Source organism: Adiantum capillus-veneris, chromosome 4, assembly GCF_014529385.1.
Source record: "Adiantum capillus-veneris isolate H3 chromosome 4, ASM1452938v2, whole genome shotgun sequence".
Lineage (NCBI taxonomy): Eukaryota > Viridiplantae > Streptophyta > Polypodiopsida > Polypodiales > Pteridaceae > Adiantum > Adiantum capillus-veneris.
Genome location: NC_140934.1, coordinates 146995556 through 147017375, shown reverse-complemented (window position 1 = coordinate 147017375; position 21820 = coordinate 146995556). Strand labels below are relative to the sequence as shown.

The 21820-nt window shown below is 46.1% G+C and overlaps 1 protein-coding gene across 1 annotated transcript in view; it reads left to right on the top strand.

Moving 5' to 3' along the window:
- The first annotated feature begins 330 nt into the window (after positions 1–330).
- Positions 331–21820, top strand: part of LOC147460130 (transcription initiation factor IIF subunit alpha-like) — a 29257-nt gene continuing 7767 nt past the window's right edge. The window contains exons 1-5 of the mRNA XM_086509965.1: positions 331–498; positions 1334–1489; positions 1620–1807; positions 2338–2708; positions 2826–2953. Coding sequence (XP_086366091.1) covers positions 334–498; positions 1334–1489; positions 1620–1807; positions 2338–2708; positions 2826–2953 — 1008 coding nt within the window. The 5' untranslated portion in view covers positions 331–333. The remainder of the gene's footprint in view (positions 499–1333; positions 1490–1619; positions 1808–2337; positions 2709–2825; positions 2954–21820) is intronic.

The following is a 21820-nucleotide window of genomic DNA, read 5'->3' as shown; positions in this document are numbered from 1 at the left end:
TAATTTTATGCAGATTAATTTCTTAAACCAACTCTACTTAGCACCCTTTCACAAATATTTTATTTTTCCCACTTTCCACTAATGATCGATTTTTTGATTTTCTACAATTGGGTACCTCCTACCTACAATTGACCCACCAAAAAAAGTTAAATCGTTTTTTGATTGAGCTATAATCACACTATAATTTTCCATTTTTTGGCAGCACTGCATGGTCGGATGGCCTACTGAAAAACACTTGTGAAGTTCTGTTAATATAGTTGCTGCTAGCAAATGTCAGCTTACTAGCGCGACCGGCATACGGATCGACGACAGAGCGAAAGACTCGCAGAAGCAATGGCAACACAGGAACAGCCTGGGTGTGTGTCTTGTGGCTGCACCAATAACCTTTTCATGAGCCCTTGTCACCACATTAATCTCTGCGTTCCCTGCGGAAAACGTATGATAGAATGCGCCACCCCTTGCCCCACTTGTGAAGTTCCCTTCTCTCGCCTCATTCGTGTAAGTTATTTCAGGCACACACACACACACACACACACACACAGAGAGAGAGAGAGAGAGAGAGAGAGAGAGAGAGAGAGAGAGAGAGAGAGAGAGAGAGAGAGAGAGAGAGAGAGAGAGAGAGAGAGAGATTGGCAGGTCATGGAGATGATACTTGTCAGAGAGTATTTTTAGTTGGGCTTCATCTTCCTCCTCACCTTTAATCATGGAGGTGATACTTGTCATTGGGCTTTTAAAGCAAGACATGTGGCAGCTGCTGCGCTCGTCTTTTGGTTCTTTAAGACCATATACAATTACATGCAGTCGACCAAGAGAGACTTGAAAATTGGGACAGGATACATGGAGCTAGCATGTCGTGCTTGTACACCCCATGCATATACTCTTGCAATCTGAGCCCACAGCCTTAGAGCTCCATCCTCATTACCTCTCTGGGTTATTGTGTACTCCTATTGTTCTAGTTTCAGTGTTAACTCAAGTTTTTGTTCATTTTACTTTTTGGGATATGAGATGGGATACCACCATCTAACATTGATTTGTTTCATAGATCGATTTTGGGCTCTAGAAGACCTTGCCAAAAATCCTTCTTCTTTATTTATTTAGGCGCTGTTCCCATTGTGCCTTTCTCACAGGACACCATAGCCCAAGTTGATTGGAGCAGGCTTATTAGCATCTGCATATCGAATTCAACATCACTTGTGTTTTCACCTTCTTGACACCCTTTGCTTTGACATCCTGAGTTTGCCCCTTATTTTGATCCTGCTAATGGCAGTTTTCCTGTAAATTTCAAGAGCTTTCACTGTGTACTTCACTTTTCCATGACTTGTGGCCTTTTCAGGAATGCAATATTAATGCCTATCCAACCACCAAGCCATTCTTTGTTGGTAGATTTTTGCATGGTGTCCCGTTCTTCACAAAGAAAAAAGGCAATGAGCCAAACTGGAGCATGGTGCGTGAGGGTTTACAAAGTCGGCGAGTTTCAGAGGCGCCACGGGTATGTCCTCTGTGCTTGATTTAATTTTGATGTAGTACAGCCTGGGCAGGTAAGGTGAATAGCTATGCTATACAGGAGTTTCGTCCATGAAGCATTCAATGTTCATACCTTGTATTGGCCCATTCAACAGGAGAAGCAACAGAAGGGCAAAGTGAAGTCTTTGCCCATTCAACAGGAGAACCAATTAGTAAAGTCTTGGCTTCTAAATGGTCACAGGAAACAATCATTTCGAGGAGCATTGGAAGGTGGACAGCAGTCTTCATATTATATTCTGTCGAAGCATAAAGGGGACATGCTTGCCATTCCTGCAGGTGCATGGTATGTTGGTCAAAAATTTTGTAGTTCTAACTCTCTTGCCATGCCTGTAGGTCCATGGTATTTTTGTTTATGGAATTGTTCGCATTTTGGTTGTTAACAAAACTCCGGTTTTAAAACTACATCTCGGGCATATGAATTATGAGCAAATTAATACTCAAACAAACAAACAAACTTGTGCAATTCTTAGTTGCAGGTTGAAGTCCTGGAATGCCACCGAAAGTCTTCAGCATTTGTCTGTTCAGGGGTGTAAAACATATGTGAAAAGGGAGCTTTCATTTGATCTGCAGTAGGATATGTATACTTCATCTGTCAGAATAGTGGCAACTAGGAATTTCACTAGGAGGAATAAAGTTATGAGTGTAACATGAGAAGCTTACTGACAATCCTGCTTAGATTCTTCTTGAGTTCTCTATTTGTGCCATCGTTGAGAAATTTGAGAGTTCTTTTTCAAATTCCAAAGATAAGTTACTTTTATGGCTAAATTTCTTGGGCATAGTTAATGCAGAAGGCATTGGGTGCTTCTTCTACAGGTACAAGTTCCACAAAGTTACCGACTACAAGCGGTTAACCCTTGAGGAAGCAGAGGAGAAGATGCAGAATCGACGTAAAACTGAAGATGGCTATCCACGCTGGTTGATGAAAGCTGCGAATGCAGGGGCGACTGCTTTTGATGAAGCAGAGAATCTCACTCTAGGCAGTGGTCGTGGTGGGTTTACGCTGAGGGTTTGTGATGATGATGATGATCTTGCATCTTCTGACAAAGGGGAAGAGGATGCAGATGAAGAGGAGGACAGGAAAAGAAGACTTGACATGAATAAGAAAAGTGGTGATGAAGATGAAGATGGACAGGAACTGGCAAGAGGCTATGATCACGAATTTGATGATGAAAAGCCTAAAAGAGGTAGTCCTGTCTTTGCAAGAGCTGCTAAAATCATACTTTTAAAAGTTGTGCAATGACTTTGTGACATGAAAACAAATAGGCTCTGGTATGTCTCACTTATGTTACACATTAACACAGGTGATGAAGACTGGGAACATAAAAAGACTTTCACCGATGATGATGATGATGATGCTGTTGGGAATGACACAGAAGAGATGACAGAAGAAGAAGATGATTCAGAGCTACAGTCTGCTCCTCAGAACGAGGTTAAAGCTCAAATCTTTTTTGTTCTTTCAAGCACTTGTGCCCATCCTCATCGAAAAACTTAATGAAAGTGAGAGACAGAGAGGAGTAAATTAACATCTCCAAACATTTGACAGCCAATGTGGCCTATGAGACCAAAAGGAAATTTCTAATCGAAGAGAAACAAAAAAGTAGGCCTAAAGCTACTGGTGAAATGAGCTACCTATCTAAAGCTACATTTAGAGGGAAAGAAAGACTTTATTGACGTCTTTGAAAGGCCGAACTCGGCCTATGCGACAAAGTAATGTACATATGTGATGTATCCTCTGTCATCCCAAAAAAGCAAAAGCTGAAAATGAGAATAAAGAGTACAGGTAAACCTAACTAATTAAATTGTGATAAGGGGTGTAGAATGAGTGGTGACCATGGTGGATGGCAGGAGGATGGAGCTCTACCGTTAGCCGATGACTCCCATGAATTTCTTTAAGGGTGTTGCTTATAACCCCCTCTTTGATGTATACCATACTACACCCCTAGTATAATAATAGCATGGAGTTAGCTAGAGTGCATACATACTTGTATTCCCTTTGTATACAGTTGTACATTCTGAGCCCCTAGGCTGAAATCTGCAGCATGGGGGAAGGGTTGGCGCCTTGCTTTTCTGATCCTGCAACCTCATCGTCTTGGCTGAAATCTGCAGCAGCATGGGCTGAACTCTTGCGCCTGGCTTTTTTGATCCTGCGACCTTCCAGCCAATCCCCCAAATTGAGGGTGCTAGCTTGCTTTTGTAAGTGCAAGTACCTGGCAGAAAAAGAGGAAACGATGGGTAGGTGATTGCAAATGGGCTGCCCACTCATTAAGTGGATGGCTGGCCAACTTTAAAAAGGATATGAACCTGCTAAAAACTCAATAAAACTTATAGGTTGAAAACCATGCTTACGCGATCACAAACCAGGTGTCCCTTGATGCAGTCTCATGCACAGATGCAATGCTAACAAAGATGCTTTCGCAAAAAGCAACTCGTTTTTTTAGAAAGCAAGTCGCGTTTTCAGAAAGCGACCGCTTTTCCTCAAAGCTTACATTAAACCCATCTTCATTCAAGTGCTTGTCTCATTACTTGTGCATAATTCTATCCCAGTTCGGAATTCCTCCCGACCATGGAATATTTCCTTTCCGATGCTCCCATTACCCACTTTGCGACGCATCAGGAATACCCATCACTTAGTCCTTTCTTACAGAACTTACGGATAAGCTCCTTCGCGATGGCCTATGTCACCAATCCCATGGCGCATTAGAGATGCCCGTTGTGGATTGTCGAATACTTCTCGATGCTCTGTCACCCATCCTGTTCTTTGTGCTCCCGTCATTGCTTTGAATGACACACTAGAAATATCTGTACTCGTATGTCTCAAGCGAGAAAACCCTCTCACTTATAAATCCAATAACTCATAGACTTATATTTCCTTCAAATAAAGCTAATTCAGCAATAGTTTGGGGCCATTGCTGTAGGGAAGTGAAACTCCCGCCACTCCGTGCTTGTGTTGATTTTCCCTTCCTCTGAGTTCAATTGTTTTGAAGTGCTGAAAGTTTGTTTAGTCTATTCTTTTCCATTGGCACGTCATGCCATGCCATTACAGTGTTATCATAGCTTTAGGCGTGTGCTTTTTTGAAAGCATACTGGTCTCTTTAAGAGCAGACAAAGAAAGATGACACTTCTAGATTCTACAGAAATGCCTTTCCCCTTTTCAGCAGAGAGATGGAAGGAAAGCTTTATAGTTCCTACCTCATTTTCCGTTCTGATGAGCGAAGCGGTCCTACATCAACCTGTTGAAGCTATAGCATCTCAAGTGAATAGCCCAATGTGATCCCAAAATAAATGTTGGGATCACATTGGACAATTGTCTTGAGATGCTATAGCTTAAACACCTTCTATGTTGCTAGAGTGTCCATGGTAGCTTCTTCATCAACTTGGTCTTCTTACATATGTCCACTATGAGTTGTAGAGAGGGTATTGAATTTATAGCATCTCAAGTGAATAGCTCAATGTGATCTCAATACTTGGGGTTCCACCTCAAAATATTTAAGTATAGCATGTGAGCTCACTGGGAGGGGTTTTTACTACATCAAAGAGTTACAAAATTACATCTACAAGAGGGGTACAAAATTAAAAAATTGCAAAAAAGTTATAGGTTCATAAAGGAAGAGGTCTTTTAATTCATGGTGATGTGTGTATGTAGAGGGGTTTTTATAAATACCTCTTGAATGCACGTGATATAGGTATTCTTGAAAGGTGGACCTCACGGGTCTCAATATTTATTTTGGCTTTAGTTATGTATTTTAATTATTTGTCAAAGTTTCGGGTAGGGTAATTTGTTGAGGGGGATACTTAAGGCTTCCAAAGCTTATATACAAGGAGAAGCTAGGCCCCCATTGTAAATCACTAACTCATTGCCCAGTAGGTTGGTTCAACATTCAATAAGATGCTGCCCAAACAATCAAATTTTTTTTTTTTTAAGGTCGTTTTTTTAAATTTCAAAAACTCTTGTTCTGGACGTTTTGTGTTCCGATCTCTGTTCCGCCCGTTCTGGGTAGCGTTTTGCCTGCCGCTCCGGTTTGGCTCGGGGACCGAACACTGTTCCGTTCCCCTCTCCATTCTGAGTGTTAAGACTTGCCTCGAAAGGCATCCGGGGAATGGGAGGGCCCTGTTCTGCCCATTCCCTGTTACTCTGTTTTTTGCACAACAACTCCCTTTGGCCATCTAGACTGCCATGTAGGATGCCATGTCTTTAGAGCCATGTGACAAACCATGTGTTGTCATGTGATTCCTTAAGAGTCATGCGAAGAGCCAAGAGCCAAGTAGAAGGGTCAAGGGCCAAGCTAGCATCTTGCCCTTTCAAGCAGAGTCAATTGACCATTGGAGAGGTGAAAGCACTACATTCTATGCCTATATAAGAAGCCTTGTAATCAATCTTGTGTGTTGAATAATCAAGTTTTATTTGTCTACACTTTAGTTTCTTGAGTATTGAGTTAATCTCTCTTTATAAACATTATGATTACATGATGAATGCTACATCAATCTATCTACCCTAACCTTTCAACTGGTATCAGAGCGAGTTGAAAAGTTAGGGTCTCCTTGCTCACAAATTGAACGATTTTCTTTGCATTTGCATTTATCTTAGTGCTAATCTACTTGCTAATTATACCCTCTATGCTAGATTTTTTGAGTCTCGTTGCTCACCAAATTGAACAATTTTCTTTGCATTTGCATTTAGCTTAGCCTCTAATCTACTTGCTAATTATACTAGTGTAATGGGTGTAAAGGGACGTCACCACGTGCAAGCGGCAAAAAACAGACTAAACAGACTTCATGCACTTAATTTTTTTTTTTAATAACTATAAAATTTGAATAATTGTAAAAGAGAAAATTCTCTTTTATAGTTATTCAAAATAATTCGAATAACTGTAAAAGAAAATTCATACGAGATACAGAGTGGTGGAGCTCCACTCCCAGATTGCAATGGCTCCATAACATGGCACCCCTTTAGGTATTTCTTTATATTGCTCCAAGAGGTTACAATATCCGAGGGTCCCAACTCTGCTCCTTTTCCTTTGGATGCCAGAAAATGAGCCCCTAGCACTTATTTAAAGGCTGTAGGTCTATTTGAAAGTAGTTACATGAAAACTACAAGATCCCAAAAGTTAGCGCTGTTAGGCTGTTTGGGGATGTCCATCCAACATGCCACGTCCTTAGCTCCCAAGCATTTCGTGGATTTCTGTATAGCATGCCACGTCATCAGTTGCTAGCGCATTTCACGGATTTGTGTAGAGCAAGCCACACCATCATCCTACACGCAGTTTGTCTTGTGTGTGTGTTGCTTTATTTTACTTTAAGGCCCCATCGGCTAGAGTCTTGTTAGTTGGGTTGGGCCCCTTGTACTTTTAGGCTACTCGGCAAGAACCTGTAAGTTGATAAGTCCTACTTCTTCTTCTGCTCCTGCTAGGGTTTAGGTCCCTCGTTCTGGGATCTGTAGGGTGGCTCGCTCCTTGGGATCTCCACGTCGGCAGATTGTGACATACCCCCCTCTTGAAAGAAAAGTAATCGTTCGCAATTATGTCTGCAAAACAACTCAAACTAGATAAAAATTATCCGAGGGTGATTCGGAGGATCATTCAGTTTTCTTATTTCATATCGGAGCTCGTGATATTCTAGCATAGCAAAATTACCCATCACACCCAGACCGTGCTGATCTTTAAATGTGAATGTGTCTTCATGCACTAAAGCTTTATACCCAGACAATCTTACCCAGTTAGAAATATATATACAGTGGTTGACAAATCACAATGCAACACAAATGATTACAGATGCATGTTACATAACATAAAAACATAAAGTCACCGATAAACACTCCCTCCCAAAATATCCACGAAGGTACGGGCCATGAGATATCCAATGATTCCGTCATCACTCTTCCTGCACATAACCTCAAAAGGTCCGGGCAATGAGATATAGAGGCCTTCTACAATCAAACGCTTCCTAGACTGCAGCCTACATCACTTGGAGGCTCCAAGAGTACAACTAATCATTCCCAAGACTGTAGCCTATAACATTCATAGGAGCTACAACTAACATGAATACTCCCTCAGGAAAGCCCGAGCCTAAGATATTCACGTCAGTAAGCACCAAGTTCTCTTTAATACTCCTCTCTGGAAAGCCCGAGCCATGAGTAGATCACACTCATTGAAACCAGCATCAAAACCAGAATAAAATAGGCACCAATGCTGCTCTCCTTTTTTACCTTTTGAATCTTCTTCTTGGGCACTGGAGGAGCCTGACATTAGGGAAATTTTGGACTCTCAAATGGGTCCTAAAGGACTTCGACTTTCTCTCTCTTGTCCAAAACGGGCGCACGTTAAAATTTTTACAAATGAAACAAAAACTTGTCGGACCTTTTGGATTTAGAATGTACTCATCGAAATCTATCCATTGATATATAACATGCCATCAAATTCCTTATATTCTAAAAGATTCCATTTTTTTATGTGACAACTTTGTCTTTGTCACGTGACACATCCAACCCTATGTGTCCGTGGACAAGCTACAACATGATCAGGGTTCAGTCAGTCCAGTCAAGTTTAGATTAGAAGTGATCTGGCACTTTTGTGAGTCTATTCGTAGACTGTGCATGTCCAATCACTTGGTATAGATGCATATGCTCTAGTTGCACACAGCATGATCATCAGTATTCCCATCAGAATCCATTAGAATCAGTTAGGGGAATTTTCGAGTGCATTTAGCGTATTTTCCCTATTTTTGACATTTTTCACTTATTATTTTTGAGTGACTTTCCAACAAAAGTAGGTAGGGCAATTTTGCTAAGAAAATATATAAGCAAACCAAAGCTAGCATTCTTTGGCAGATGAGCAAGGAGCACAACAGGCCCTCAGGCAGCAGGTACCCCTTCTCTCTCAGCAAGACCTCTCCAAGCCTTCCTTGGCGAGCCCAGAACCTCCCTAAGCCTAGCGTTTTTTCTATCATCGCCACACCTCACCCTAGCCCTGGCGTTTTCAGCCTTGATCATCGCCAACTGCCCCAGCCAACCAGCGTTTTCACTAACGCTACAGGAAGCCCCCAGCGTTTTCTATTTTCAGCCCATTTGGCCGCAGGTAGGCAGCGTTTTCAGCATGCATGAATAGCAGCAGATTCAGCCATAAAGACTTGTAGAGTATTGTCATTTTCAGCCATCAAAAACGCAGCCAAAACAGTCATTTTCAGCCACTGAAAACAGTCCTAGATTTTCAGCCATAGTGTGTTTATGGACAGCAGATAGAAGACCACAGATTTCAGCCCTAAAGTCCTTGTTGTCATCCCCGTCGTCGTCACCGACATAGTCCCAGGTTGCATCAGTCCATTGCATCGTCATTGTACCACTTTGTGCAATCAATAAGTAGACCACTCTGGCCGACGAGAGTGGGGCCTTCAGAGGAGGGTTTTACAACATCTTGGGTGTCGTATCTCTCTTCTCTCTATCTCTCGGTCTCATACACTTGCACGCACAATGTCCATTCACTTTGTTTGTGATCATAGCACTTTCCATTAAGAACGGAAGGCTCTCCCTTCCATAAGAGCAAAAAGGAACCTTGAGCACAGTTCGGAGCACTCATCTTGAGCAAAGTGCAAACATTCATTCCGCTACACCTAAAATTGGTATCAGAGCTTTGGCAGTGTTCTGTATCACTCAAGGAAAGAACCACAAGAATTTTTTTTGCTTGTTGCGGTTGCACGAACCCATGTTCGCTTGGGCATGTCGATTCCTAATCGTTGTTTTGAAGAGTGACAGGAATCCCAGGAAAGAAATGCTTGTCTAGCCTTCCCTTGTGCCTCTTTTCACTCATTGAGAGCAGACCGTGCACTTAGCGGCCGGCCAATCGACGTGAGGTGGGAAAAAGAAACCTTGGTGTGAGCGCAAGGCCGCCAAGGGGTGCGCCCGCGGAAAAGTGTAGAACTCGGATAAAGAGAAGATCCTTCTCAAACACGGTTTGCAAGCAAAAGAAGAACCTCAAGACCCTCAAGAACCCCAAGAACCAAGACCCCCAAGAACCCAAGTTCCTCGTGAACTTAAGAACCCAAGACCACAAGAACCCACGACTTCAGAAAGGTCATCACTCAAAGAGGAATGGTTACTTCGCCTGGAGGTGATGAGCATGAGAGAAGCGAAGAAGAATTTTCCCCACCATGAGGTTTTTCCGACTCTCCCCCATCTACGTCAAGGATTGCACTGACTCCTATGGAGGCTTTAGACCAGATGTTTCTGGAAAGGAAGTTAGAACGCGAAGTAAGAAATGCAGAAATGGATCGCAGACATGCAGAAAGAATGGCAGAAATGGAACGCAGACACACAGAAAGAAGAGCAGAAAGAGAAGCAGCAATGAAGGAAGCCAAAGCAATACAGGATCAGAGCGACCGACAAATGTAGCGCGGATAATATGTCGTGCTCTCTACAGTGTGGGTGCCCCTCAGTGCAATGTGCGAGACAATCTCACTCAAACAAATGGAAACTCTCTCAAACAGAATGAAACACAGAAACAATGGATAACAACAGTGGACCAGAACATGTGGACTCGACTAGCTCAAAGAACCGTGTACAGACTCTGGCGTGGCAGCACTCACAGCTCCAGCCCAGGACTCACAGGTACAATGGGGTTGTCGAGGCTCAGATGTGCAGGGATGGTGCTAATGTGCTCTGTGTAAGACCCGCTCTAGACGACTACGTACAAGATAATAGAACTACCCCAAACGACTACTCATATGTACCACCGTAAAGAGCCACCAACGGCTCATAAATGTCAGCCATGTGGTGACCTGGCCACGAGGTCCACTAGGCCACCGTCGGTCGTCGGTAGGTACCCTGCCACGTATCACTCCCAGACCAGACGTCCGTCCAGAGGGTCCGTCTAGTGTGAACCAGTCCCAATGTAACCCACTGTCCAACTCTATGTCCTATAAAGTGACACTGTAGCCCTGCTACAGGTTGCCCGCCACAAGACCGCTCACCGTCTCGATGAGAGGAATACTGAAAAAACTGTGAAAGAAAACCACTAGGTGCTGCATCCGTACATTTCTTGAAGCAGGTGCTAGGCCCAACCATGACCTTACATGCCTCAAAAGTGGAGTAAAACACTGTCCTGCTTGCAACGCCTTAAGCCTTTGAATAGGCAAGAACCCAATATGATTGCATAGTCCAAGAATCCCAATCCGCAAAACAGACTGAGGCTCCTCAGCAAAGAGATATGCTCGGTTTGGATCCAACGCATCTTTATCCTCCATAACTATAGTGAGAAGAAAATGACCTGGTCCGCACTTGCAGATGAAATTGTCGAAAAGAGGGATGGTCAGAAGCTCGAGTAATAACGCGATGCGGTTAAGCTCCATCTTAATGGCAAAACGAAAAGCATTAACGGCATTGTGATGGCAACCAGGTGAATGCTTGAAAGCCCCAAGGAAACAGCCAAAAAGGTTCATAAACTTGCTACTGTGATAGGATTACACAAAATTTCTCTGCCCCTTTGTGCAGCATGCCATGTATTTACCATGCCGAGGATCACATTTTGCCATCATTGACGATGGCTCAAATGTGTTGGTTATCTCTGCAACGGACAACTGCTCATGATAGGCCTTAGCTGCCGAAATCATTGGGGCATATGATGAAAGCATGAAGTGAATTCTGGGGTAAGTAACCAGGTTGGTTCATCAATCACAGTGGGCTCTAAATCAACAAACACAGCTCGAGGAACATGCTTTCCCGCTCCCATCTCGTCTCACTTAAGAAGGTGTTAAAGGCATCATCACCGCCACCAACAGTCTTGTTACTGGGCATCTGTCCATCTGGATAGAGCTCCCAGCAAGCATTTTGACCTGGATGCCAGTCTGACCAGGGGCGAGGGGGGCTTGTTAGGGCTGAGGCAAGGGAGGGGGTGGGTAGGGCTTGTTAGGGCTTGTTAGGGCGAGGGGGGGTAGGTAGGGGCGAGGGTGGGGAGGGAGGGCTAGATAGGGGTGAGGGGGAAGGGGGGGTGGGTAGGGACGAGGGGAGGTGAGGGGGAGGGTAGGGGCGAGGGCAAGGGAGGGGAGGGTAGGGGCGAGAGGGGGTAGGTAGGGGCGAGGACTTAAGGGGGTGGGTAGGGACGAGAGGGGGGGGGGGGGGGGGGGGGGGGTAGGGGCGAGGGGTGAGGGGAGGGTAGGGGCGAGGGCTTAAGGGGGTGGGAGCCAATTGGATTGGGTAGGGGCCAATGGGAGAGGGTAGGGACCAACTCGAGAGGGTAGGGACCGATTGGATTGGGTAGGGGCCGATTGGAGAGGGTAGGGGCGAGGGGATTGGAATTGGGTATGGACCAATTGGAGAGGGTAGGGACCGATTGGATTGGGTAGGGGCCGATTGGAGAGGGTAGGGGTGAGGGGATTGGAATTGGGTATGGACCAATTGGAGAGGGTAGGGGCGATAGGGACCAACTCGAGGGGGTAGGGACCGATTGGATTGGGTAGGGGCCGATTGGAGAGGGTAGGGACCAATTCGAGAGGGTAGGGACCGATTGGAGAGGGTAGGGACCAATTCGAGAGGGTAGGGACCGATTGGATTGGGTAGGGGCCGATTGGATAGGGTAGGGGCGAGGGGATTGGGATTGGGTATGGACCAATTGGAGAGGGTAGGGGTGATAGGGACCAACTCGAGGCGGTAGGGGCCGATTGGATTGGGGAGGGACCAATTCGAGAGGGTAGGGACCAATTGGATTGGGTAGGGGCCGATTGGAGAGGGTAGGGGCGAGGGGATTGGGATTGGGTATGGACCAATGGGAGAGGGTAGGGACCGATTGGATTGGGTAGGGGCCGATTGGAGAGGGTAGGGACCGATTGGATTGGGTAGGGGCCGGGGATTGGGATTGGGTATGACCAATTGGAGAGGGTAGGGGCGAGGGGATTGGGATTGGGTATGGACCAATTGGAGAGGGTAGGGGCGAGGGGGATTGGGTAGGGGCCAATTGGAGGTGGATTGGGAAGGGACGAGAGAGGAGGGGTAGGGTGAATAAAGGTTGGGTAGGGGCGAGTGGGCAAGGGGGAGGGACTTAGGGCGAGGGCGAGGGTAGTGATGGGGACTAGGCGAGGGGGAGAGTAGGGCGAGGGCGAGGGGGAGAGGGGGAGGGAGGGTGAGGGACAGAGGGTAGATAGTGGAAAACAAAGAGCACCCAGCTATCAGGAGCAATACAACTATCAAGATCTTGGAATTCATCTTGCAGGACGGGCTCTGAGAAGGGAGTTTGCTAGACACAGAGGAGAGCTTTCTTCTGGTCAAAGAAGCAGACACCAAAAGGGTTGATGTTTTAGGGGGGGTGAACTCCTGTAGAGGAGGTTTCTTACTGCTGCTATGCTTCTTCATAGGCTCAGGTGGCACATTAGATTTAGTTACTGTGGAATCATTTGAAGAGGGTGTTCTTTCAGGCGAAGAGTGAATAGAGACTCCATAACAAGGCATAGATTTTGTGGCCTCCAACCACTCGAGCAGATCTTCATCTGACCCTTCAGGTGTAATAGGCTGTTCTTGTTTAGGTTTGGTTTCCATTGACAAAGAAACTTGCTGCACCACGGGATCCATACCACCTTCTAAGAGAATGGGTTGCATCGAGGAGCCAGAATTATGTATCCACATGGCGTCGTTTCCCCAGTCGTGAAGTGCTTTCGTATGTCGCAACCATGGCCTACCAATCAGCAAGGGATAACCTCCCTCTACTTGGGGAAGATTAACTACCACAAAATCCAAGTTGAAAGTGAAATCTTGTACCTTCAGAGGCACCTTGTCGACTATGCCCACTGGGTAGACTATTCTCTGATCGGCCAATGTAACAGTGAAAGGAGCAAGTCGGGTAGGCTTTAGACCTAAGGCCATGAATTCAGGCATCAAATTGATTCCAGATCCTCCATCAACGATGACGCCGGATAGCTGGTGCCCAAGAATAGATACAGTGAGGCGCGGACTTTTATAATCGGTGAGGGGAGCAGATGGATAGGAAATCAAATAAGACTCTGAGGGCTGTACGAGGAGGTGCCCGCCACTAGGCCCAGCCCCCGAGTACAGAGACTGAATGACTGACAGGGTGTCACTTCTAAGTGTTGCGTAGAGCCTTAGCATGTCGTATAGTGACACCTGCTGAAAAGTATTTTTCAAGATGGCTTCTGCTGTGGGCTTGGCGCCTTCGAACTGGGCTCCCTTTGGGACCTCAATCTGTTCCAAGTCAGCCACTGCTTCCAAGAAGGCTCCATCAATGTCAGATAACAGGGAAGTTGGTTGGCTCTGAGCAATTTTGAAGGACTCGTCCTTTGGGTCAAATAGACCAGCTTCAAGAAGTGGGGACTGGCGAGGTGGACCTGTGGGCAGACTGAGACCAAGAGCTGCTCTTTGTGTCCGAGTAAGGACACTAGCAGGCTCCTCCACTTGCAGTGGCTTAACCACATGAGTAGCAGGTGATGGTTGAGGCACGGTGTTCACAGTAATCAAGTTTATCTTTGGGAAGGTGAATTCTTGCTGGTTCTGAGTCGAGCTTGAAGACGTGGATGCCCTTTGTGTGGGACAATCCTTACTGTAGTGATCCTTCGAATCAGGGCAATGACGACAAGGAGGGGACCCCTCAGGTAAAGGACACTTGCTCTGATAATGCCCATATTCTCCGCATCTGTAGCAGAGTATGGGCCGATTGGAAGGACGAAACGGGGGACGAGGTGGTTGCTGCATGGAGTTGGAGGCTGAAGTGTAGAAGCTCTGAGGGGTTGAGGTGGCATTAGCATTATAAAAACTTTGAGTCGGGAAAGTACTTGACATACCTTGGACAGCAGGGATATTGAGCAAAGGTGGCATGTAGTTGGGATGGCTGTAGTGGGAAACCATGTTGGATGCTGGTGCTAACCCTTGTTGGAGAGTAGGACCAAGACTTTGCTGTATTTTGTGCAATCCCTTTATATAGTAGCAATCCTTATCTTCATGACCCGATTTTTCGCAGAAGTGGCAATAAGAGCGAAGGGGACAGTCCTGTGGAGGGTGTCCTGGAGAGCGGCAGGAACTACACCATACCATAGCCTTAGTCTCCTGCTGAGACCTGAGCTCTTCTAACTCTCTTTTAAGTTGATCATAAGCCTCTTGATGTGGAGGCTTCTCCTGTCTGAGAGAGAAGGATCTCTCTTCGTGAAGGGCCCGCTGTAACTTTAGGGCTTCCAGTTCCCTTCTTAAAGAAGTCAAGGGGTCTGATGGACTGTCCATGAGTACAGGGGCAGTATCTAACTGAGGAGAGTCAGTGAATTGCCTTCTTGCTCCCTCTATTCTAGTAGCAGTAGCAACAAAGTCCTCCAGACTGGCTTCAGGACGGAGACTTTCTCTGAGCTTTTGTTGAGAAGTCTTAGGCAGAGCCTTCTCTACCCACTTCTTCACCATGAATTCCCCTGGTTGCTGAGGTAGCTTGGCGACCAGGGACTTTGTTCTGGTCATGAGCTCTGCAAATGTCTCCTTGGGCTGGAGCAACAGGTTGGCCAACTCATCTAGAATCTTCTCTTGATAATCCCCTGGTCGGAAAGCTTCACAGAACTGCTGTCTTAACATGGTCCAAGTAGTAAAGTGGTTCTCAGCAAACTGACTGTACCATTTATCTGCAAGACCATCCAAGGTGGACGGGAAGAGCACCAGGTATGCGTCTTCTCTGTTGAGGCCACGACCTCTGCAAAGAGAGACAAACCTCCGAGCATGGTCGTCTGCATCTTCTGCGGAGAGACCTTTAAAGGTAGGGAACTTGATGTTCACCTTTGCCAGAACACTTGTGAGCTCCTCCATGGCCTCTTGCTCCTGAGTCTGTTGCTCCCTAGCTTGCTGTAACAAAATGGGGGAGAGCCTTACCGGAGAAGGTGACCTGGAGGATGTAGAACCGGTCGAAGGAATGGAGGTAGCCGTATGAGTAGGTATGGGTGATGGGGTTAATATGCTTCTACTGGGCACCAAGGGTTGACGCCTTCTGTGGTAGTACTTCAGAGGACTCAGTAGTGCACTTTGACGCTCCAAAGACCTCCTTGTATGTGTCATGCAGGAACCGCCAACCCCACCAAGCTTTGGGCAAGAAGACCTTCACTTGGGCAAGACAACCTTCACTTGGCTGAACATTGGTCTAGACTCTACTAGACCAGGGCGAGTGACTAGACCACCTGGCCTGGACCAGGACGAGGAAGGACTAGACCAGGGACGAGAAGGACTAGACCAGGACGAGCACTGGGTGGACCAGGGCGAGAGAGGACCAGACCCACAAGGCGAGAGACTAGACCAGCTAGATTAAGCTGTCAAGGGTGAAACTGAACCAAACCAACAGGCTGCACAGGCGAAGCGAAGAAACCAGCTACTCAACAGAGTGAGACTTCAGTTGAGGTCCCACCGTGATCGCCAAAATGAGAGCACCTGTAGCGCGGATAATATGTCGTGCTCTCTACAGTGTGGGTGCCCCTCAGTGCAATGTGCGAGACAATCTCACTCAAAACAAATGGAAAATCTCTCAAACAGAATGAAACACAGAAACAATGGATAACAACAGTGGACCAGAACATGTGGACTCGACTAGCTCAAAGAACCGTGTACAGACTCTGGCGTGGCAGCACTCACAGCTCCAGCCCAGGACTCACAGGTACAATGGGGTTGTCGAGGCTCAGATGTGCAGGGATGGTGCTAATGTGCTATGTGTAAGACCCGCTCTAGACGACTACGTACAAGATAATAGAACTGCCCCAAACGACTACTCATATGTACCACCGTAAAGAGCCACCAACGGCTCACAAATGTCAGCCATGTGGTGACCTGGCCACGAGGTCCACTAGGCCACCGTCGGTCGTCGGTAGGTACCCTGCCACGTGTCACTCCCAGACCAGACGTCCGTCCAGAGGGTCCGTCTAGTGTGAACCAGTCCCAATGTAACCCACTGTCCAACTCTATGTCCTATAAAGTGACACTGTAGCCGTGCTACAACAGAACAAAGAGTTCTGGCGACTCTATTCTCAAGTTCAGGCACAGATGCAAGAGATTTGGGGAAAGGAGACTCTCTCAGTCTCTTCTTCTCCAAAGCATGATACACGGGATTTGCATGATTATGAGAAGCATGATGATTTGAATGACAATGATAAGCATGATGATTTGGATGCCAATGATTTGCATAATGATTTGGATGACAATGACAAGCATGATGATTTGCATGATCAAGATGTGATATGATGAGTTGCATGAAGAAGATGTGATTGTTCACAAGAATGATGATGTGTTAGTGGATGCTTTTTCTAGTGAAGCTAACCTCGTTGTAGATTCAATCAATCACGAAGAACCGATCTTGGCTTTCGAGTCGAGGTCCAAAGAACCCCCACAGGACGATTCGATCATTCAGAAAGAACCGATCTTGGCTCTCGAGCCTTGGTCCAACGAACCCTCACAGGAAGTATTATGTGTTCGCATGATTGATACGCACTCATTGTTCGAATGTTTCATTCGTGATCGTTTCTTGTTTTTTAGTCAGCAACGTTATATGATCCCTTTTCCTAGACATGACATATTGTACATTGAGCACGTTTCTCTCATGGATGAGCACGAATGTATGTGGATTTTTCATGAAAAGCTGAAAAGTATGTATGTAAGGAAGTCACATTCCATGTCTCTTCCTTGGCATGACACAATTTCCGAACGAGCACATGAAAGTATGAGCACCAAGCATGGGCATTTCCGTTGTGAATTGCCACAGTTGATTGCTCTAGATCATAAGAGAAAGATTCGATCTCATTGTTTGCGTGTATGTGGTGAATGGGTTAGCACTCCGTCTATTGGTTCATCTACATTGCATGCACAGTCTTTGAGGAAGACAAGGTTTTTTCCACTCACTTTACATGGAATAGGTATGCTCATGTTTTTGTGTTGGAAGTGGTTTCAAGAATTTTCAGCCATGGAGATTCTTGAAGAAAGAAGCATGACTCTAAACGAAGTTGAAGCATCGAAGGAGCCACAGAAGACTTGGTGTCGCTTTCGGCGCGGCCCAAAGAAGCAAGCCTTGCAGACCTTTATGAAGTTCAAGTACCGCACGACCCACACATCAGAGTGGGTTGGCGAAGAGTCCCTTCCAGGATTCCGGATGGTATTGGCAATCTCCCTCGACGCCATACAGCTCGGTACCAGTCCCTCACTTTGAAAAGGAGGGGATGTCACGTGACACATCCAACCCTATGTGTCCGTGGACAAACTACAGCATGATCAGGGTTCAGTCAGTCCAGTCAAGTCTAGATTAGAAGTGATCTGGCACTTTTGTGAGTCTATTCGTAGACCGTGCGTGCCCAGTCACTTGGAATAGATGCAAATCCTCTGGTTGCACACAACATGATCATCAGTATTCCCATCAGAATCCATTAGAATCAGTTAGGGAAATTTTCGAGTGCATTTAGCCTATTTTCCCTATTTTTGACATTTTTCACTTATTACTTTTAAGTGACTTTCCAACAAAAGTAGGTAGGGCAATTTTGCTAAGAAAATATATAAGCAAACCAAAGCTAGCATTCTTTGGCAGATGAGCAAGGAGCACAATAGGCCCTCAGGCAGCAGGTACCCCTTCTCTCTCAGCAAGACCTCTCTAAGCCTTCCTTGGCGAGCCCAGAACCTCCCTAAGCCTAGCGTTTTTTCTATCATCGCCACACCTCACCCTAGCCCTGGCGTTTTCAGCCTTGATCATCGCCAACTGCCCCAGCCAACCAGCGTTTTCACTAACGCTACAGGAAGCCCCCAGCGTTTTCTATTTTCAGCCCATTTGGCCGCAGGTAGGCAGCGTTTTCAGCATGCATGAATAGCAGCAGATTCAGCCATAAAGACTTGTAGAGTATTGTCATTTTCAGCCATCAAAAACGCAGCCAAAACAGTCATTTTCAGCCACTGAAAACAGTCCTAGATTTTCAGCCATAGTGTGTTTATGGACAGCAGATAGAAGACCACAGATTTCAGCCCTAAAGTCCTTGTTGTCATCCCCGTCGTCGTCACCGACATAGTCCCAGGTTGCATCAGTCCATTGCATCGTCATTGTACCACTTTGTGCAATCAATAAGTAGACCACTCTGGCCGACGAGAGTGGGGCCTTCAGAGGAGGGTTTTACAACATCTTGGGTGTCGTATCTCTCTTCTCTCTATCTCTCGGTCTCATACACTTGCACGCACAATGTCCATTCACTTTGTTTGTGATCATAGCACTTTCCATTAAGAACGGAAGGCTCTCCCTTCCATAAGAGCAAAAAGGAACCTTGAGCACAGTTCGGAGCACTCATCTTGAGCAAAGTGCAAACATTCATTCCGCTGCACCTAACAGTCTTATAAATGGAATCTCTCCCCATATTTCAGCTTCAATGGGGAGGTCATAACTTCTACAAATAAACTCCAAATTTGTCGGAGTTTGGGGATTTAGAACTTACTTTCTAAGATCTTTCCAATGATATGTTGGTCGATAGGGTTTTGACAAAGCGTTTATGTACTTGACCGGGTTGCCCACTTTGGATAAGAGAGGCAAAGTCAAACCTCCTTATAGGGCCCCTTTGAGAGTCCAAATTTTCCCTAATGCTCTGAGCTTGAATCCGAGTCGGAATTGTGTAAAGGCACCCTGTAACTTTTGTCACCAGGTGCACTTGAAGTAATGCTTGGAACGCCATGGCTACTAATGTCGGATTGCTCTTCATCTCGAGAACCATTCTTCTATTCTGGAAGACCATGCCTCTTCCTTAAGGACGCCCTACGCGATTGCTTGTGGCTTCCAACCATATGGCACACTGCTACACTGAATGTGAAGAATGAACTGGAGGAATGTGAAGACCTCACAAGACCACAAAAGCATACAAAACAGCACACTCAAATGCTGTCAAAACCCCACAACACATACATGTATTTGAGTCTATTGGTACCATCAACCACAACTGAGCCCATCTTGTCTTGCGCCAAATTCTCTTCAAAGCAGAAGGGCGCAGTTTGGCGAGTGCAGGAAGCGTTCATTAGAAATTTCAGTGGATAAGGGTAGTTGCACAATAGAGTACTGCATGCTGGAGACAATTGCTGCAAGGTAGGGTGATTAGAGCGAGGGTACGGGTAGAGAGGGCGCGATGTAATGTTTAAGTAGGGCCGGGGGGTTTGTGGGTAGGACCGAGGGATAAGTGGTTAGGGGCGAGCGTGAGAGGGTAGGGACAAGGGTAGTGTATAGGGGCGAGGGTGAGAGGGGGTGGGTAGGGGCGAGCGTTGAATAGTGAGGGGCGAGGGCGTATTGGGTAGGGGTGAGGGGTGGGGCGAGAGGAGGTGGATCGGGGCGAGAGGTGAGGGATAGGAACGAGGGGGTGGGGTGGGAAGGGGCGAGAGGTGAGTGGGTAGGGACGAGGGGTTGGGGTGGGAAGGGGCGAGAGGCAAGGGGTGGGTAGGGGTGAGGGGGAGCGGGTAGGGGTCAGAGTGTAGAGAGGGTAGGACGAGGGTGTGAGAAGGTAGGGTAGGGGCGAGAGGTAGAGATAGAGATAGAGAGAGTCTCCGTGATGACCAACTTAAAGACTGAACTAAATAGGCTTTCTTGCCTTGCTCTTTTGAAAAAGTCCGAGACAGAGCCTCTTTGTGATGACCAACTGTTGCCCTTGCAAGAAACTCCAGATGCAGATTTGACCACAACCAAACTTTTGCAAATTGTATGCTGGACTCTGTCCGTTGACACTTCGAAATGGGTGGTTCTTAACTCATAGGGAGGGTAAACTGAGCTAGAAAATTGAATTTAGTCAGAAAATTGATTTTAGTCATATAGATGGAAACTGCAAGAAGGTGGTGGATGAATGTGTAAAGAATAAAACACGAGGACGACTAAACAGAAGGGACACATGAAAGAGGAAGTCGTATAGTTGGCCGAAGTTAGATATGGAATTTTAGGTTTGAGAAAGGTCGTGCACAAAAAAGAGTGAGGTAAACAAAAGAAACACAAGATCCTAGAAAATCAATTGAAATTATCAACAAAGTAGTGGAAATGAATATGTACTATTGCCAAAATCAACCAGGGAAATACAAGAGTTTACAAAGGAGAACACTCGGTTACAGTTGTTAATAGAGGAAGGCAAGGAGAAGAATTCTTGGTGACCAAAGATGGACACATGATAGGATGACAGAGAGCAGACTAAGCTGACAGAATTCAGACTGGATTGGGAGGATGGGATTTTTTGAGCCAAGGTAATTGTTTTGGAGATATAATCGTGGAAGATAACTCTCCTTTCAAGAGGGGGCTATGTCACAAACTGCTGACAAGTCAACCACCGAAGTCCAAGGGGGTTAGGACTCCCTTATTCTAACCCTAGCCAACTTGCAAATCTCGGTTGAGGGGCCTAGAACCTTAGCAGAAGAAGAAGAAGAAGACTTACCAACTTACTGAAGCCGCCTGAGGGACTTGATAATCCTAACCCTGCCCAACTAACAGGAATTGGCCGAGGGGCCTAAACCCTAAATAATGCTCTGCATTATTTAGGACTTGATAATCCTAACCCTGCCCGATTTTCAGAGACAAGGACATTGTTTTCTTTTCAGAGACTCACCAGGCCCCTGGCCAACTGTTGCCACATGTGGTGGGATACAAATGGGAGATAGCCCACAGAACAGTCACGAGATCTGAGCATGGGAGTAGAGGTTCAGGAGGAGTAGCGGTGTTGTTTAGGGAGGAGCTACAGCCACTACTACATATTGTACAGAGAGATGATCAAGCTAGATACATGTGGGTGAGGCTGAGAGCTGACACAGGTCGATTTCTATATATTGCTATATGTTACTTCCCCCCCAGTACGTCAGTATATGCTGTATCCAGAGGGCAGTCGCCTTTCTCAATTCTAGATGATGATATATGGGAGTTTTCTAGGGATGGTGATATCATCCTCCTAGGAGACTTCAATGCTCGAACGGGCAACTGTCAGACAGTCTTCTACGACACTTCAGATGAGATGCTTAGAGAGTTGGATGTGGGTGAGCTGGGGTTTGACAGATGCTCACATGACAGAGAGCAGACTGAGTATGGGAGATACCTCACGGAGATGACGACTACACATGGGCTAGCTATACTTAATGGCTTACAGCGGTTTCCTGGAGCAGCAGGCTTCACATGCTTTCCACACAGACATGGGGCCAGTACAGTGGACTATGTTATGACACAGCCGAGCTTTATTCCTTGTATTCAGGATTTCACAGTGGGAGCCAGACCAGTGGGCGTAGCAGTGGATCATACTCTCTTGACACTGTCCGTATCTTTTCAGTTTAGTACAGCCCAGAAATCAGGAGGCAGGTCACACACCCGTTATACATTTACAC